We start from the raw sequence: 18,487 nt of genomic DNA, 5'->3' as shown, positions 1-18,487 counted from the left end.
AGAGATGATCAGATTTGGCAACTGATTGCATCTGTGGGGTGAAGGAGAATGAATTGAAGAGGATGGCAAGGTCTCAGACCTAGGAGAGTAGAAGAAGGATGGAGCCTTTAACAGAGAAATGGAAGTTCAGGAAAGGGGTGATTTGGGGAGGAAAGAGACACAGAGAGGTATAGACAGAGAGACAGAGAAGAAAAAGGAGAGGGGCCCAAAGACAGATCTCCAGTTCTTTGTACTATGGGGTAGGTGGAGGAAGCTTTCCTCCACACGTATCCATAGCTAAACAAACAAATACACATTTTTTGAGGAAAGTACAGTTGTCCCTCATGATATCACAGTTCACTTATTGAGGCTTCACTGTATTGCGAGTTTTCTAAGAAATATATATCTAATTCTGTATCAAGGAGTTACACTTATTGTGGCACACTATTGGCCAACAGAATGAAACTGTTCTGTATCCTGGGCATTTATTGGCTCAGCGACTATAGGTTAATAAGAGAGTGTAAAAGGTTTATAGGAACGTGGGAAGGGTTTGTAAAGCCTTAAATTATCTATAAATTGTACTAGAAACACTAGCAGTAGCAATTAGAGAAGAAAAAGAAATTGAAGGTATTAAAATTGGCAATGAGGAGACCAAGCTATCACTCTTTGTGGATGATATGATGGTTTACCTAAAGAATCCCAGAGAATCAACCAAAAAGCTAGTCGAAACAATCAACAATTTTAGCAAAGTTGCAGGATACCAAATAAACCCACATCAGTCATCAGCATTTCTATATATTTCCAACACATCTCAGCAGCAAGAATTAGAGTGAGAAATTCCATTCAAAATCACCCTAGACAATTTGGAACTCTGCCCAAAGGGCACTAAAAGACTGTTTGCCCTTTGATCCAGCCATAGCACTGCTGGGTTTGTACCCCCAAAGAGGTAATCAGGGAAAAGACTTGTACAAGAATATTCATAGCTGCACTCTTTGTGGTGGCAAAAATTGGAAAATGAGGGGATGCCCTTCAATTGGGGAGTGGCTGAACACATTGTGGTATATGTTGGTGATAGAATAATACTATTGTGCTCAAAGGAATAATAAAGTGGAGGAATTCCATGCGAACTGAAGCGACCTCCAGGAAGTGATGCAGTGAGAGAGGAGCAGAACCAGGGGAACATTGTACACAGAGACAGATACACTGTGGCACAATCGATTGTAATGGACTTCTCCATTAGTGGCAATGCAGTGATACTGAACAACCCGGAGGGATCTACGAGAAAGAACACTATCCACATTCAGAGGAAAACCTGTGGGAGTAAAAACACCAAGGAAAAAACAACTGCTTGATTGCATGGGTCGAGAGGGATACGATTGGGGATGTAGACTCTGAATGAACATCCTAGAGCAAATACCAACAAATATGGAAATGGATTCTGATCAAAGACACATGTAATACCCAGTGGAATTGTGCATCGGCTATAGGAGGAAAGGGGAAGGGGGAGGGGAGGGAGGAATAGAAAATAATTTTTGAAACCAGGGAATAATTAATGTTCAAAATTGACCAAATTAAAAACAAACAAACAAACAAACAAAAATAAAAGCAAATGGGGGAAAAATCACCCTAGACAATATAAAATACTTAGGAATCTATCTTCCAAGATGAACATAGGACCTATATGAACACAACTACAAAATACTCTCCACACAATTAAAACTAGATTTAAATAATTGGAAAAACATTAATTGCTCATGGGTAGGACAAGCTAACATAATAAAAATGACCATCCTACCCAAATGAATTTACTTATTCAATGCCATACCTATGAAAGTACCAAGAAACTTTTTTTTACTGGATGATAAAAAATTATAATAAAGTTCATTTGAAAGAACAAAAGATCAAGAATATCCAGGGAAATAATGAAAAAAAAATGTGAAGGAAGGTAGCCTTGCAGTTCCAGATCTCAAACTATATTACAAAGCAGTGGTCATCAAAACAATTTGGTACTGGCTAAGAGACAGAAAGGAGGATCAGTGGAATAGACTTGGGGTAAATGACCTCAGCAAGACAGTTTATGATAAGCCCAAAGATCCCAGCTTTTGGGACCAAAACCCACTATTTGATAAAAAGTGCCGGGAAAATTGGAAGACAGTGTGGGAGAGATTAGGTTTGGATCAACATCTCACACCCTACACCAAGAGAAACTCAGAATGGGTGAATGACTTGAATATAAAGAAGGAAACTACAAGTAAATTAGGTGAACACAGAATAGTTTACCTGTCAGATCTTTGGGAAAGAAAAATTTTAAGACCAAGCAAGAGATTAAGAATATTACAAAATGTAAAATGAATAACTTTGATTACATTAAATTAAAAAAGGGTTTGTACAAACAAAACCAATATAATCAAAATTAGAGGGGAAGCCACAAATTGTTTTTTTATTTTTTTAATTGAAAAATTTTATTTAATTAATTGGTTTAGAATATTTTCCCATGGTTACATGATTCATGTTCTTCCCCTCCCCACCCCCCATAGCCAACGAGTAATTCCACTTATATGTCATTGATCGAGACCTATTTCCATATTGGGGAAGCAAAAAATTGGGGGAAAATCTTTATAACAAAAACCTCTGACACAGGTCTAATTACTCAGATTTATAATGGACTAAATCAATTGTACAAAAAAATCAAGCCATTCCCCAATTGATAAATGGGCAAGGGACATGAATAGGCAATTTTCAGATAAAGAACTTAAAACTATCAATAAGCACATGAAAAAGTGCTCTAAATCTCTTATAATCAGAGAAATGTATATCAAAACAACTCTGAGGTACCACCTCACACCTAGCAGGTTGGCCAATCAAAGGAAAGTAATAAATGTTGGAGGGGATGTGGCAAAATTAGGACACTAATTCATTGCTGATGGAGTTGTGAATTGATCCAACCATTCTGGAGGGCAATTTGGAACTATGCCCAAAGGGCTTTAAAAATTGCCTGCCCTTTGATCCAGCCATACTTCTGCTGCATTTATACCCCAAAGAGATCATAAGGAAAAAGACTTGTACAAAAATATTCATAGCTGAGCTGTTTGTGGTGGCAAAAACTTGGAAAATGAGGGGGTGTCCCTCGATTGAGGAATGACTGAACCAATTGTAGTATCTGTTGGTGATGGAATACTATTGTGTTGAAAGGAATCATGAATTGGAGGGATTCCATGGGAACTGGAAGAACCTCCAGGAAGTGATACAGAGTGAAAGGAGTAGAACCATGAGAACATTGTACACAGAGACGGATACACTGTGGTACAATGGAATGGAATGGACTTCTCCATTAGTAGCAATGCAGTGATCCTGAACAACTTGGAGGGATCTACGAGAAAGAACACGATTCACATCCAGAGGAAGAGCTGTGGGAGCAGAAACACAGAGGAAAAACAACTGCTTGGTCACATGGTTCAATGGGGATATGATTGGGGATGTAGACTCTAAAACAGGGTTACCCAAACTTTTTACACAGGGGGCCAGTTCACTGTTCCTCAGACTGTTAGAGGGCTGGACTATAAAAAAATTATGAACAAATGTGTATAGCGCTGTCTGGGATAGCAGAGGCTGCAGCCCTGGCTGGGATGGGCCTGTCACACCTTGTACAGGCCCATCACCGCCACCACTATACTGGGCAGCAGTATACACAGTGCGGAATCCCCTCCCCTAGATCACCGCTCACCATGCTGACATCTTCCATTTTGCAGCCACATAATCCTTTGCACAGCACCTCGTTCTCATTCAGTTACTCTCAGAACAAGGTGCCATGCAAAGGATGATGTCACCAGAAGTAGTGCTGTACATGAGCAATGCCATGCTTTGCAGCCCTGCCACATACAGTGCTCCTCTCACTGACCACCAATGAAAGAGGTGCCCCTTCCAGAAGTGTGGTGGGGGCTGGATAAATGGCCTCAGGGGGCCACAGTTTGGGGACCCCTGATCTAAACGATTATTCTATTGCAAATATTATTAATATGGAAATGGGTCTTGATCAGTGACACATGTAAAACCCAGTGGAATTCCTTCTTGGTTATGGGGGGGGTGGGAGGAGTGGAGGGAAAGATCATGAATCATGTAACTATGGAAAAATATTCTAAATGAATTAATTAAATAAACTTGTTTTATATATATATATAAATAAAATGCCACTACTTTGCGTATTTTAACCTATTATGGGGGTCTCTGGAATGTAACTCCCACAATAGGTGAGGGATCACCATTTTGTGTCTGTACCACCAGTTCTTAGTATGCTACAAGCAATTACTGGATGCTTTTGAAGGGTGTACATGAGTTTAGAGAGATAAAGCATTTCTTATATGCTTAGTGTGCATCAGGTACTGGGCAAGTGAGTCTGACAGTTTGACCCTTCAAGAGCTTCCACTGTAAGGAGCTAAAATGTCATGTAAAGGATAACGGGAAGTTGAGTTGGGGGAAGAAGAAGGGTTTCTCAGGGAGGCAAGGTGGCAGTGAAGAACAGTGTGGGGAGGGCTTCTGGGGAAAATTCCATTGTGAGTGAGGTGGTGCAAGGCTAGAATCCTTCTGAAAACAGGGAGGGAGCCACCAACTAGGAGAGAAGGGCCTCAGGGCAGAGGTTTCTCAGGATAGCAGTTGAGTGGTCAAGGAAGAGGAGGAAGAAGAAACATCTGGAGAGAGTTGCCAGGGAGAATGAGGTGATGTCATGGCCCGAGTCCTTCCTAAAATGGGGAGGAATGAGCCTGTAGCTGTGCTGACCTTGTTCTAAGAAGCAGGTTACCTTAGCTTTGGCTGGAGTCAGGAAGAGTGAATTCCACGCCTCTACCCTCCCCAAACTAAGACGTATGAACTTGGAGGAGTGGAACAGCAGCACTCTTTGAAAAAATCCCTTGGGCTAGTGTAAATGACATTATGACCATCGCCCTATACAAAAGTCAGAAAAGAGGCCCCAACTGCTGCTTTACACAGCTGGCTGTTGCTTTTTGGGCGGTGGGAGGGATGTGATTTTCATATTTTCCATAGTAACCCGGGCACTGCCCTGCTTGTACATCCCTTTATGAACTCCTGCTCTCTCCTGTTTATTTTAAAAATGATTTAGTAATGTACTTGTCCTCCTTTGGTTCCCTTTCATAAAAAGCATCCCTACTCCTACTCCACTACTGCCTCAGATTTGTTACAACAAAGTCGGAACATTTCTGCCAAAGCCACACCTTGATCACATCTGCACATGGACTCTCCTCCTGCACTGCCACCTAGGCTGAATGGCTCTTTTTGTAAACCCTCACCTTCCACCTTAGAATCAATCCTGTGTATTGGCTCCAAGGCAGAAGAGCTGTAAGGGCTGGGCAATGGGAGTCAAGTGACTTGCCCAGGGTCACCCAGCTGGGAAGTGTCTGAGACCAGATTGGAACCCAGGAGCTCTGGTCTCTAGGTCTGGTTCTCAATCCACTGAGCTACCCAGCTGCTCTGCGAGTGGCTCTTGAAAGAAATGCTGAGGGCCTACTCCCAGCCGTCAACCTTTGAACCCTGGCCAAGGTTAAAGTGTGCAGCCAGAGAAGCCCTTTGATCCAGTCCTGGAAGAGCCACATTCTCCCTCTGCTCAAAGAGCCCACTCCTCCCTATGTTAGCAGGGAATGGATGCTTTTGCTTCTTTTGGGTGATGCCTTGAGTGGCTGGGACAGAGCTCTCTGGAAGGCGTGGAGCCTGACCCACGAGCCGAGTGTGAACACCTGGGAGTGGCTTGTGGCAGAAGAAAACCCACAAAGAGACTCACTTGCAGGGAAGGAACTCAGAGCAGGGAGAGAGAAATCTACAGGCGGTAGGCAGAAGAGCCTGGTATGCAACCGTAAGTGACGTTGGGGCCATCTGAAGGGGGACCTTAGATAGTCTCATCCTTTTGGGTTTGATTTCTGGGTGTGTGGGTCAGGGTAGTAGTGATGGGGCTGGCCGGGTGGAGAGAAGCACTTTCTCATCCAGCAGAGTGTAACTTTCCCAGATTCCTGAGCCAGGAGCATTGCCCACAGCCCTTTGGGACATAGATCCCTCTGGCCCAAAGGACTGTGCATGAAGTGAGAGACCAGAGCCTTCAGGGACTTAGATGATTGCTAAGAGCTATTCTCGCTTGAAAGTCTTCCTTCCTGGGGACACAGCAACATGAGTACCGAAATTAGAGGCCTACCCAAGGTGGCAAGCAGTAACAATAGAGGTTCTATTCCGGTCAGAAGGGTCCTGCCTCTGCTCCTTACTGTCAGCCCCCCCGAAAGGGGACCAGTTCTCTTCCTGGAAGTTCTGGGTAAGGAGCGTAGAAATTCCAAGGTGAAAGAGAGAGGGCTGAATGGAGCTAGAGAAACAGCATGATTAGCCAGACCACTCCGGGGACCTCCCTCCCACATACAAATAAAGGCTCATCCATGGGCTCAAAAGACTTGATTGCAAGGAGTTGAAAATTACTCTGTCAAAGGTTGGCTCCACAAAGGAAAATGGCGCATCTTCCATTACTTAGCAGTTTGGTGGCACAGTGAATAGAGCAACACTGGACTTGGACGCAGGAAGATCTGGGTTCAAATCCTGATTCACATTCTCACTAGCTACATATCCTTGGACTGCTTACCCTTAAATTGGCCTCAGTTTCCTGACCTATAAAATGGGGATAGTAAAAGCACTCACCTCCCAGAGTTGCTATAAGTCTCAAATGACGTAAGTAAAATGTTTTGTAGACTTTAACGTGCTAAGTAAATTTGCTGTTGTTCATTTGTTTCAGTCATGCCTAATTTGTTGTGATCCCACTTGGAGTTTTCTTTGCAGAGATGCTGGAGTGGTGTGCCATTTCCTTCTCCAGCTTATTCTACAGATGAAGAAACTGAGGCCAACAGAATGAAGTGTCTTACTCAGGGTCACACAGCTAACAAGTGTGTGAGTCAGATTCCGGAAGTCAATGTCCTGACTTTAGTCTGGATGCTCTATGCTCTGTGCCACCTCACACTCACTATTATTTTATCCTTATTTTGAACTTACCATTTAAATGAAGTAAGCCTTTTGGGAGCCAGGAAATGGGGCTGTTTGATCTTGCAGTGAGCCTTGGCCAAAATGATAAAGGAACTTGCAAAATCAGTGAAAAATTCAGGGCGGTGAGCATGGGATCTGATATAATAAGTGGGACAAATAATGTGATGACATTTTTCATAGTCTGTTGTATGTTAAAGCCAGCGGGGGAAAAATGAGAAAGGCGGAAGGGGTGGAGGGAGGAAATCTGGAGCCAGAAGAGCTCATCTCTAACCTGTCATGGCTAGCTTCTTGACACCACCCAAAACCAGAGCCAGGAACTTGTCTTTAGCACCCAGCTTAGCCTTTGGGCAAGGCCAGCTTGGGGAGGGGGGAAGCTGGCCTCTCTTCTTCCACACAGAGTTCCTTCCCCAGAAATGAAAGGTACCACTCTTCAGAAAGCATGACTCGGTTTCCTGAGTAGTGTCTCTCCGTAAACTTAAACTTGAGTTGCAAAGGCTTGAATCGAATGGCCAGCCAATCCTCAGGTATCAGTGCTGCCCTGGCTTTGATCTAATAAAGGAGAGGGGGACTCTGAGAAGAACTTCTGGGCTCCCCTCTTCCATCCCACCCCCCAAAACTTTTGTCTGTCTTGGTATCTTCTATCTATCTCTTTCACAGAATATTGTTCTGTTCTATGTAGTGAAGAGGTGTTTAAACTAACCTCAGACCTAAATAATTACATCTTTATATGTGAGGAAACTAAGGCAGATGGAGGTGAAGTGACTTGTCCAGGATCACCCCGCTAGTAAGTGTCTGAGGTGAGGCTTGAACTTGGGTCTCCCTGACTCCAGGTCCAATACTGTATCCACAACTCTACCGAGGTGCCTTGAATGTTTTTTCTCCCATATACATCTTTTTTAAAAAATTAATTTATTAATAAAATTTATCCACAAGTGCCCCAGTTCCTCCCTACATCCCAGAAGGCATCAGCCAGGAGACAGACCTGTTCATACAAATTAAGCCTTTCGTGTTTCCATCCTTCAGTTCTCTCTCTGGAGGTAACAATCACAATTTTTTCTTCCAGCATTGATTCTGCAGCTGTATGATATTCTCTTGGTCCTACTCATTTTGCTGTTCATTATCCCATGCAGCTCTTTCCGAGTTTTTTTTTTGAATGAGCCCACTCAGCATTTCTTGGGACACAGTAGCATTCCATCACAATCATGTGCCACATGTTCAGCCATTCCCCCTGGGATGGGCATCCTCTCAGTTTCCAGTTCTTTGTCACCACCAAAAGAGAGCTGGTGGAAATGTTTTGGAAATTATGGGTTCTTTTCCACTTTCCCGATCTCCTTCCCATGTATTGCTGATGTTTCTTAAAGGTAAGTTTGTTTTTCTGTTCTCTCGTGTCTTCCTTGTTAGTGGGGCTAATAAGAGCAGAGGAAGTGTTTCCTTTGACTTTGTTGCTTTTTCTGCATCAGAGAAGTCCCATAGGAAAGTCCCACCAACTGGGCTTAAAGATCTCCCTTGGACGCTACAAATATGAAAGTCTGTTGACTTAGCAATCTTGTAGTTTTCCTGGTGGGTATCACAGCCAGCTTCAGAGCGTGCCCCCACTCTTCAGATAGGGGCAGATGTGGTAGCATAAACTGGAGGGGCTAGGAAAATGTCGAGGTTTGCTCAAATGGGCTTCCCCAAGGAAACTCATTCTTCCTCACATGGCTAGGAGGGACACACTGACTGCATTGAGGCAGTGTTGGCACCAAGTGAATGTCTTGTGTACCTTGTTTTGGTCAGCACAGCCCAGAAGAGGCAGGCCAGCTTGCAGAGGCTGATGTTTTCTTGGTGTGGGATAGAGAGCAAATATGACTTTGTCCTACTGGAACTCCCTCAGCATGCTGGCAAATACCGTGACCTATTTTCAAAGTGGGGGATTATTGTCAACTCCGGGAGGGGGGAGCCAAGAAGGGAGGGAGACAATATGGATCCTACAACTTTGGAAAACTCATGTGGGAATTTGTCATTAAGGTAAGAAAGAAACAAAAATGATAATAAAATACGGGAAGGCAAAAAGTGGGGCATTGGTGTGTTCGGGGTCTTTTTGCATATCCTTCTGGAGAGATTTTTCTGGAGGGCTGGTGCTGCTTGGACTGGTAGAAGAGGGGAGTAAACTCACAGGCCTTGGGGACTGTGATGAGGTCAAGAACAATGAGTGCCTGGAGCTGCTCTGGAGCATGGCATCTAAGGGCTGAGCTGAGCCAGCTGCAGTTTACTCGATGCTTCAGAGTGGAATCCCTGATGGCCCTCTCACAGCAGCCCTACTCCTTCAGGAAGGAAAACATCTCTGTACCAGTGGGGCACTGCAGAAACGCTCCAGAATTTGGAGTCACAGGACTACTCAGGTGGGTGACCCCCCTTTGCTTCCTTCTAGCTGAGTGATCCATTGCTAGCCCTCGGTTTCCTCCAATGTAAAATGATGCAGCATGGGTAGTGGATAGAATCTGGCCTGGGGCTTAAGAGAATCCTGGATTCAAGTGTCATTTTTAACACTGATACCCTAGGCAAGACTCTTCAGCCTCAGTATTCTCCTCAGTAGTAAAATGAAGTGGACACATAGCGTTACCCTCACAGGGTTGTTGTGAGGGTGCTTTAAACCCTTAAAGTGTAGAGAAATGTCAGCTTTTTGTTATAGCCATGTTACATAATATTCAGGTATTATATATTATTTTACTATAGCATCACTAGTATACTGAGGGCCTTCTGTGATTTCTGCTCCAACATCTTCCCAACATGACTTGGAGGTGACTCTGGCCTATGTCAGGAAGCATAAGCTCTGGCCAATTTTTTCAAGCTTGGAAATCTCTGGATGTAGGACTAGCAACAGGATGATTATGCTTTCTGGGGCCATGCCAGCTAAGGACAGAAAGGCTCATCTCTTGTAGACCGCTTGGGGAGGAATTCTTTGAGCACAGAATCCCATGAAATAAAGAAAAATATAACATGGTCCTCAGGACGGTTGGTGTTTTCAGTTGTTTCAATTATGTCTGACTCTTGGCGATCCCACTTGGGGTTTTCTTGGCAAAGATATTGGAATGATTTGCCATTTCCTTCTCCAGCTCATTTTATAGATGGGAAAACTGAGGCAAATGGGATTAAGTGACTTGCCCAGGATCACTCTGCTAGGCAGTATCTGAGGCCAAACTTGAACTCAGAAAGATGAGTCGTCCTAACTACAAGCCCTGCATTCTATCCACTGTGCCACCTTGCTGCCCTAGTCTTGTGTAACTGTCTTTTATAGTGACTGGCAGAGTGAGAGAAAGTGGGACAGAGGGAATGAAGAGTTTTAGGCTAGACATAAACATTAACTTAGGTGTATGCACTTGGAATATGAGACTCTTGTCATCCAGTGACCAAGAAATGGTTATATACACTGGAGGAACTCAATGGCATCAATTCTGATACTGTTTTATGGCAAAGAATGCTCTGAGCCCATTATCCCAGAGGCTTTCATGGATTTGGAAAGCCTCTGCCCTACCAACTTCCTGCACCAGAATAGCCCACTGTTGAAAATGCTTACATTTACGTAGAGCTTTAAAGCATACAAAGCTTTATCTTGGGTTTCTGCTTTGCTAGTGATAGTCCAGAAAAAAAGATAGTCCAGGAAAAATATAAACTAAGGAACTCAGGAGTGTACTGAGCATGTCTCTTTCTCTCGAATAGCTATTAGTTTCAGGGCTTGATGGCTTCAGAGCATAGCTTGATTTGGTTTTCCTTCTTTGGTTTATCATCTTGGGTTGGCTAAGAAAACCATCAGTGGACAAAAGACTGAATTCCTGAGTTCTTGGGGAGGTTGCCTCTCTATTCTTCCTACTGGGAGCACTCCTGTTCTGGGGTCCTGCCCTGACCCTCTCCTCTCAGATACCTTTCATTTTCCTTGGCTAACTTTCAAACTCTTTACAATTTGCAATTGCCTTCTCCCCATTTCAGAGTCACAAGAAGAGGAATTGGCTTTTGAGGACAACAGGGGTCATGTCACCCGGCCTGGGCTGTGAGGTTCAGTGTTGTGATCTCACCCCATCGCTGCCTCCTTGCTGATCAGGGTGGCAGTCACAACAGCCTCTTCTTTCAGAGTCTTTCAAGGAGAAAGCAGAGAGGCACAAAGTCAGTGCTAAATGTGTGTCCGCGAAGTCCATCAAGATGGAGGTGACTGTACTGTCCAGCCCCCTAGTTGTGGTTTCCTCCTTCTTTTTCAAATTCTTGGTGAATAGTCTTATTCCAGTTCATGATCTGAGTAGCTAGGTGGTTCTTAGGAAAGCATCTATCTCTGTCCTTGTTCTAATACTTTATTAGATTCTGACACAGGCGTTATCTCATTTGACTTTATTATTACACTGGAATATAGATAATACTGGTACCATGACTCCATTTTACCTATGAAGAAACTGAGGCTTGGAGAGTTTAAGGGACATTCCCATAGTCACATAGTGTCAGAGGTAGGATTTGAATCTAGGTCTCTACTGTTCTAGCAGTCCCTTCACTACATCATGCCAGTACTGATGAGTTAAGGATCTGAGGCTTCCAATGTTTTGATGATCTGTATTGGTACAGGGTGTTTCCAGAGTGGGAGTTTCCCAGGCCAAAGAAATCCTAGGTCCAGAGCAAAAAAACAAGGTTCTTTTCCATTCCAGTCCAAATTGCTTGCAAACTGCCTTTAGAAGGATTCTTTCTAATATAATTTTAGCAATTTTAATTCCAGGAATGAAATCTTATTTTTCAAAAATTCAGATTTTATGAAAGCCTTTTGTTTTCCATCATAATTATTGCCATATTCTAGTATCCTTCCATCCTCACCCCAGCCAATTTGTGAGCCTTCCCTTGTAATAAAGAACATGAAGTAACTCCAGAGAGCATAGCAATCATATCTGTCCTCCTGTGCTCTGCTCCCATAAGGCCAGCCTAGATCAGTCATTACACTGATACTGTGTTTGGCTTCCTTTAAAGTTTATTTTTACAAGGTTACTATAGACTTAGCCACGAAATGGCAGAATTGGAAGAGTATCTAGTGCTGATCTTATAGGGCCCCTCATTTTGTAGTGGAGGCCTCCCAGAAGAAAAGTGACTTGCCTGAGGGAGCCAGGTCTAGGACCCAGGCCTTCTCCACCATTACTCTTTGTAGTGAAACATTCAATCCATCATGTCATTGGCTGTAGCTCCCATTTCTACCTTGAGGAGTCCAAGTCCATTCCCTTTTGATGTTTCCTCTCCCCAAGCCCTTTTTGCCCCTCATTGACAATTTATTATACTCCAGTTGGTAGTTTTAGATGCTTCAAATGACAGGAATGAAAAGTGGCAATTTTCATAGCATTGAAAATATTTTCATCAAAAGGCAACTAATATGAAATTTCCATCACTCTCATGTGTGATTTTCAGAAGCCACTTCAGTGATATTATGAACAACCCATCCATCATGTTGTTGGAAGGAATCACTTGTCATGGAGATTTGTTTGCAGCCTTAAAAATACTATCATCCCCCTTTCTCTCTCCCTCTTTCTCTCTGACTGTCTCTCTCTCTCTCTGTGTGTGTGTCTCTGCCTCTCTCTGTCTGTCTGTCTCTGTCGCTGTCTGTCTGTCTCTCTCTCTTTCTCTCAGAGCAATTCAGACACTGCTGCAGAGGGATGACTTGCTTAAGAGATATTCCTGGTTAGTAGTTCTTTTCTGGCATTCCTCCATCTTTAAACTCTTTGTGGCTGCCTCCTTTGCTTACTTATAAGACCAGGCTTGCATTTGTCTTAATGAATGAAGGAATAAATGAGTTGTTGAATGAAAGGTGGAATAAATAGGGGGAGAGATAGTTTCCTCTGGCTTAGCGATTGGGGACTAAATGGAAAAATTAATAAGTAGCCAAAGGAGTTAAAAAGAATCCAATCTGAAGGGAAGAGGCTTAGTGACTCTATTATCCTCTAGAATCTGAAATGTGGCTAGGACAAAAATCCCGTGTCTAACTAAACTGGTCAGAGGGAAGGAGGAAGGAGAGGGAAGCAAATATTTATTATGGGCCTACTATGGGCCAGGCACTGTGCTAAGCACTTTACAGAAACGATCTCATTTGATCAGGAGAAGGTTCCCAAATTGGCTGATTTCCCTTTATTGCTTATTGGCATGAACCTGCTGGGGCAGCTAGGTGGTGCAGTGGATAGAGTGCCAGACCTGGAATTAGGAAGACTCTTCTTCCTGAGTTCAAATCTAGCCTCAGACTCTTACTAGCTGTGAGACCCTGGGAAAGCCACTTCATCCCTTTTGCCTCAATTCCCTCATTTGTCGAATGAATCGGAGAAGGAAATGACAAGCCAGTCCAGTCTGTCTGCCAAGGAAACTCCAAATGGGGCCACAAAGAGTCATATAGAAATGACTGAAAAATGACTGAACCACAAGTGAATAAGCATGCTATTTGGCAGGCTGCCCTCTCCCCACCCCACCCCCAGCAAGAACTCATTGAAACTGTTGGGGTAGTTTAAATAGCCCTGATAAAAAGGAATAGAGCAGATTTTGTGGTCTGGTGTCTGATTTCCCTATAATAAATGACTGACCACAGACTTGGGAAGCATTACAAAGACAGGGCGAGGGAGGAGACAAGAGAAGGAAGAGGACAAGTTCCTTCGAAAATACATTATAAATCAAAGTCAGAAGTTGTTTATGTGGGTGTGTCTATTAGGGTTAGGGTGTAGGGGAGGGGTTGAGGGAGGCACCATCTCTGGGGCAGAATAATCCTCATGTCATCTTTTCTTAGATGACAAATAATAAAGACCCATTAATGAATCATAGGTGGTTTCCCCCAGTACCAGTCTTGCCGTGACTCATACAGCAACAAAATAAAGAGGAGCAGGAAAGAGGTTATCAATAATCCCCATAACCCTACAAAAGATAGCCTAGTTAAAGAAGTGAGCAGATGGAATTGTGCTAATCCAGAAGAGGAGGAAGAAGAGGAGTGGGCAGATAAAAATACTCATCTACATAGCAGGGAGGATATAGGCAGCTGAATGGAGATTGTTCCCAGGGTAAGTTTGGAGGGGAAGTCATCTGGGGGGCTGGAAGTTTTCTACGGTAAGCAACTAGTCGAGTGAGGCTAGTAGTCTCAGGCTAGACCATATTTTGAAGCCTGTTTTCAGATCTCTTGACTTCCTCTGATCACCTGTTCTAAAGAGCTGTCCCTGCCAGAGGTGTTCAAGGAGGGCTGCTTGTGAAGGGATGCGCAATGAGTATTGTCCACAGTTAACAGTTCAGTTTGTCACCTTATATTCCAGTAATTGGGCATTCAAGTCAGTGGTGATTGATTATAGCTAGGACTGAAATGTTTTCGGTTTGTGTTGTTTCCCAGTTAAGATCCCAATCTATAAAATGGGAGTAATCCGCCCCCAAAGACTATCGGAGGCGCAAAAGAGATCAGAGATGGCAAGTCCTTTACACATGTCACTTAGGAGGTAGGGTCGGGTAATAGAGCTTCCTCTCAGTGCCCCAGGACAACTCAGGAGCTCTGTTACAGGTTCACTGTTGGTCTGCACCCTTGTGCTCTGCAGAAGGACATGCTAGGTGTCCCCCCTCCCCTCAAAGTCTTTGTTATTATTGTTGCCTTTTTCTAGTTCTCTTTAATTATTAGTGATGACGAACATCCAGCTACTTTGAACCAGAGTATGTGCATCTTCTATCCTCTAAAAAGACCTTTTCTTCCCCCAGACTGAAAGTTGCCTGGTATTACTCTCTGAAGAAATGTCCTGGAAGCCTAGGTATCTCAAATGGGTCTATTCTGCTTTCTTCTTTATCACACTGCGACCCAGCTATGCCTCCTCCAGCCAGATAACAGGTAAGCCAGCCAAGCGCCAGGACCCTCTTCTCACCTGGGATTTCATTTTGAAGAGAGTGGTGGGTCTTTCTAGTCTGCTGTACTTCCCTAGCTAAAATTCCGAAGGCAGGCTTCTTCCAAATGGACCTGGATACTCCTGGGCACCCAAAGGTACATTGCTGCTAAAAGTCATGTCTTTGGCCCTTCCCTTTGTTCTCCATCTCAGACTCAACAAGCCCCCAGAGAGCAAACCCCAGTGGCCTTCTGGGTTCTGTTGGACAGTGAGTAGCTGGATCAAGTCCTTGCTCTGTGAGTTTGAGAGGAGATCACTGTCACCAATAGTACTAGAGAGCCTGAATAGAAAGAAGAGAACCAGAAAAAGCTTAAGAGTGCTAACAAAGACCATGTGAGTGGGGGTGGGGCACACCTAGTATTTCCTTGTGCAGAATTGGTCCATTCTAGTGATGACTCAGGGGTATCCACAGCTAGGTTAGACAGATGCAGTGAAGTTTCATGTGCTAAACTCTGAAAAGAAGGGAAAGCAGACAAGAATTTCTGAAAGAGGGTCACCTCCCAAGCCCCGAGGTAGAAAGCAAGAGCTTTGTTGGATTTTTTTTAATCCTTAATTCCATCCTAGAATCGATACTGTATATTGGTTCCAAGTCAGACAAATTGGAAGGGCTAGGCCAGTGATGGTGAGCCTTTTAAAGATGGAGTGCTGGGCCCTGCCACCCCAGTCTGAGTGCTGTGCTCCAACCCCAAACTGAGTGCCAGGTGCACTCCACCCCACCCCCCTTACCCCAAACAGGGGAGGGAGAAAATGCTCCCATTGGGCTGCTGGACAGAGGGGTGGGTGAAGTGAGGAATGTCCTCAGTGAGTGTAGAGAGGGGGAGGGGAGTGGCCTGAGGGCTCTGTTCTCCTCCAGCTCTGTCACCTGTGAGCAGGCCATCTTACCCCTGTGTGCTTCCATTGGCTGCTGTGCAGAGGGGTGGGTGGTATGTGACAGTGACAGTGGAGAGGGGGACGGGAGCAGTTTTGCAACAGTCCCTCTGCCTTTCTAGTAACCAACTCTGGGGCAGGTGTGGAGAGGGCAGCCACCTGCCCACAGAGAGCACTCTGTGTGCCATCTTTGGCACCCATGCCATAGGTTCACCATCACTGAGGTAGGCAATGGGAATTAAATGATTTATCCAGGGTCACCCAGCTAGGAAGTGTGTGAGGCCAGATTTGAACTTAGGTCTTTGCTTTCCCAGTACCATCTAGCTGCCTCTATCTTTATTTTGAAAGTGAATTTTATTTTTTAATTAACAGACATTTATTTTCTCTCCCTCCTCTCTTTTACCTCTTTTTGGGCTAAAAATCCTTGTAAAAATACTCATAGTCAGTCAAAATAAATTAGAGGAACTCAGTTTCCCTGAATGTTAAGTGAATGCCCAGGCTAGCTTAGAAAGGGGAAAGAAGCCTCCCGAATGATGGAGGGAAATATCAGGGCACTGCCTTCTTTTTCTTGTTGATGGTGTGGGAGGAGAATTAAACAAGTCTCTAGTCTGGATGTCCACTTGTCATTGGTATTCTAGAGGGGTTTGATCCTAGGTGTTGATCCTAGGATCAGAGACTGAGAATCTATGGGATCCTGAACATCATCTCACCCACCTCCCTCATTTTACCAATGAGAAAGCAAGGGAGAAGGGAAGTGGCTTGCCAGTAGGTGGTACCATGTGTTCTGAGCATAGTGCAGTGGAACAAGTGCTGGCTTTTGAGTCAGGAGACCTGGGTTCAAATCTTGACTCGGCCACTCCCTATGTGTCCTTAGACACTTAGCCCCTTGGGTCTTAGTTTCCTCAAAAGCAAAATGAAGGGGTTGATAAGATGGCCTCAGATCTTCTAATCCTCAGATGCCTGCCCTGCTCTCTAGCACACTCTGCACTGCACTGCCTCTCTTTTCAGTGGTATAGTTTGAAGTGGGCTCTTCCTATTGGGAAATTCTGGGGTTTGATGAGCTTGCAGCATTTTTCTTGGCTGGTTGCCTCCCTGGATTATGGGAGCTAGGCGTCCTCCAGCCCCTCAAGTAATCAGAAATGTAAATTGACCAGAAGGTCTAATTTTCTCAGAATTCTGGTAAAAAGAAGCGAGCTAATAGAGGAGGGCTGCTGATTCTCTCTCAGAACCATTTCTCCTGCTTCTGTCATTTGGGGTGAAGATGGCCCCAATCCATCTACTAAGCTAGCATGGCATCTGCTCTCTCTTTGCCTTCAAGGCTTCAGATAACACCTGGCAGTGAGCCAAAGTTCAACTCTCTTATTATTAAAAATAAAACAAGCAAACCATGAACAACCAGGCAGCCAAGTTCAAAACCTGGTGCCAACTTGAATGGACAGGAAGACGATTCTGGAGGAGAATGAAGGGTTTTTCACTAAAGACCAAAGACAGAAATAAAATATAGTGAGAAGAAGTTTACAGAAGTCTCTGGGGATGAAGGGAACTAGTCTCATGAAGCAGTTTAAAAGTAAAGTCACCTCATGGCTTTTGCTGAAAGAGAACTAAGTCATTTGCATTTATTTGTGAAGGGGAAAGCAAAATTTCCTAACTCAAAATTCCCCTCTTGTATTGCACCCTCAAAGAATGATGGCAGGCTTGAATCTGTCCCTGATATTCTACACATACTTGACTTGGAGTCAGTTCCAGGGCTGGCTAGACCCTCAGAGGTCATTTACACTAATTCCTTTATTTGACTCATCAGGAAACGGAGACCCAAAAGGAAGCAATGACTTGCCTGGGTCATAGAGCTAAAAAGTGACAGAGCTGAGGCTAGCACATAGGTCACCTGACTTCCCATCTTCTACTATAATCTGTTCAGTATTCATAAATTAAATAGAGAAAGAGTTGAAGAGATCACAATCAACTCAAGGCTTTTTTTGGAAACTTTGACCTTCCATCTTAGAATCAATACTGTGTATTGCTTCCAAGGCAGAAGAGCAGTAAGGACTGGGAAGTGGGGGTGAAGTGACTTGCCCAGGGTCACACAGCTGGGAAGTGTCTGAGGTCAGATTTGAACACAGGACCTCCCATCTCTAGACCTGGCTCTCAATCTACTGAGCCAGCCAGCTGCCCCTCCCTTGGTACTCTCATCAATTTAAGAATTCTTTGGTGAATCCTGTTGTCAACAAAGTGACTTCCTTTTTTTGGTTGCCTGAAGGTAAAGGGAATATAACTTCCGACCATTGCCACTGACCTTCCTTATTTGTTTCAGTGGATCCTCCTCAGAATCTGAAGATTGTGGATCCTGGCTTCCTAGGCCACCTCAGTGTGCAGTGGCAGCCCCCCTTAACATTGGGCAAGCTCCAGCACTGTACGGTACAATATGAATTAAGATACCGAAACACTGGTAGTGAAGACTGGGAGGTATGAAAACTGACTCTCTCCTTCTTGGTTCTGGTTGTTTATATGATGGCAAATGGAGTCCCACTGTCTACTTCCCTGTGGTGTTGGGTCAGTTTGGTGATGGAGATGAGAAGTTTAAAGAGATGAAATAACTTCCCCAAGGTCATGGCTTTAGTAAGATGCAGAGATGGAATTTATGTATAGGCTGTCTGCCTCGAACTTCTCTCCACTACCCCATTATTGCCTCTGAAATACGGAATGGAGTGACAAAATCCTAACACCAAGCTACA

At 44.1% G+C, this 18,487-nt stretch overlaps 1 protein-coding gene across 1 annotated transcript in view; it reads left to right on the top strand.

The window, feature by feature from the left end:
• Positions 1-14,272: 14,272 nt before the first annotated feature.
• Positions 14,273-18,487, top strand: part of IL13RA2 (interleukin 13 receptor subunit alpha 2) — a 41,223-nt gene continuing 37,008 nt past the window's right edge. The window contains exons 1-2 of the mRNA XM_007507533.2: positions 14,273-14,836; positions 18,067-18,218. Coding sequence (XP_007507595.1) covers positions 14,743-14,836; positions 18,067-18,218 — 246 coding nt within the window. The 5' untranslated portion in view covers positions 14,273-14,742. The remainder of the gene's footprint in view (positions 14,837-18,066; positions 18,219-18,487) is intronic.

This window comes from Monodelphis domestica, chromosome X (genome assembly GCF_027887165.1).
Source record: "Monodelphis domestica isolate mMonDom1 chromosome X, mMonDom1.pri, whole genome shotgun sequence".
Classification (NCBI taxonomy): domain Eukaryota; kingdom Metazoa; phylum Chordata; class Mammalia; order Didelphimorphia; family Didelphidae; genus Monodelphis; species Monodelphis domestica.
The sequence above is the reverse complement of the archived record's forward strand: the minus strand, read 5'-3'. Positions and strand labels throughout refer to the sequence as shown.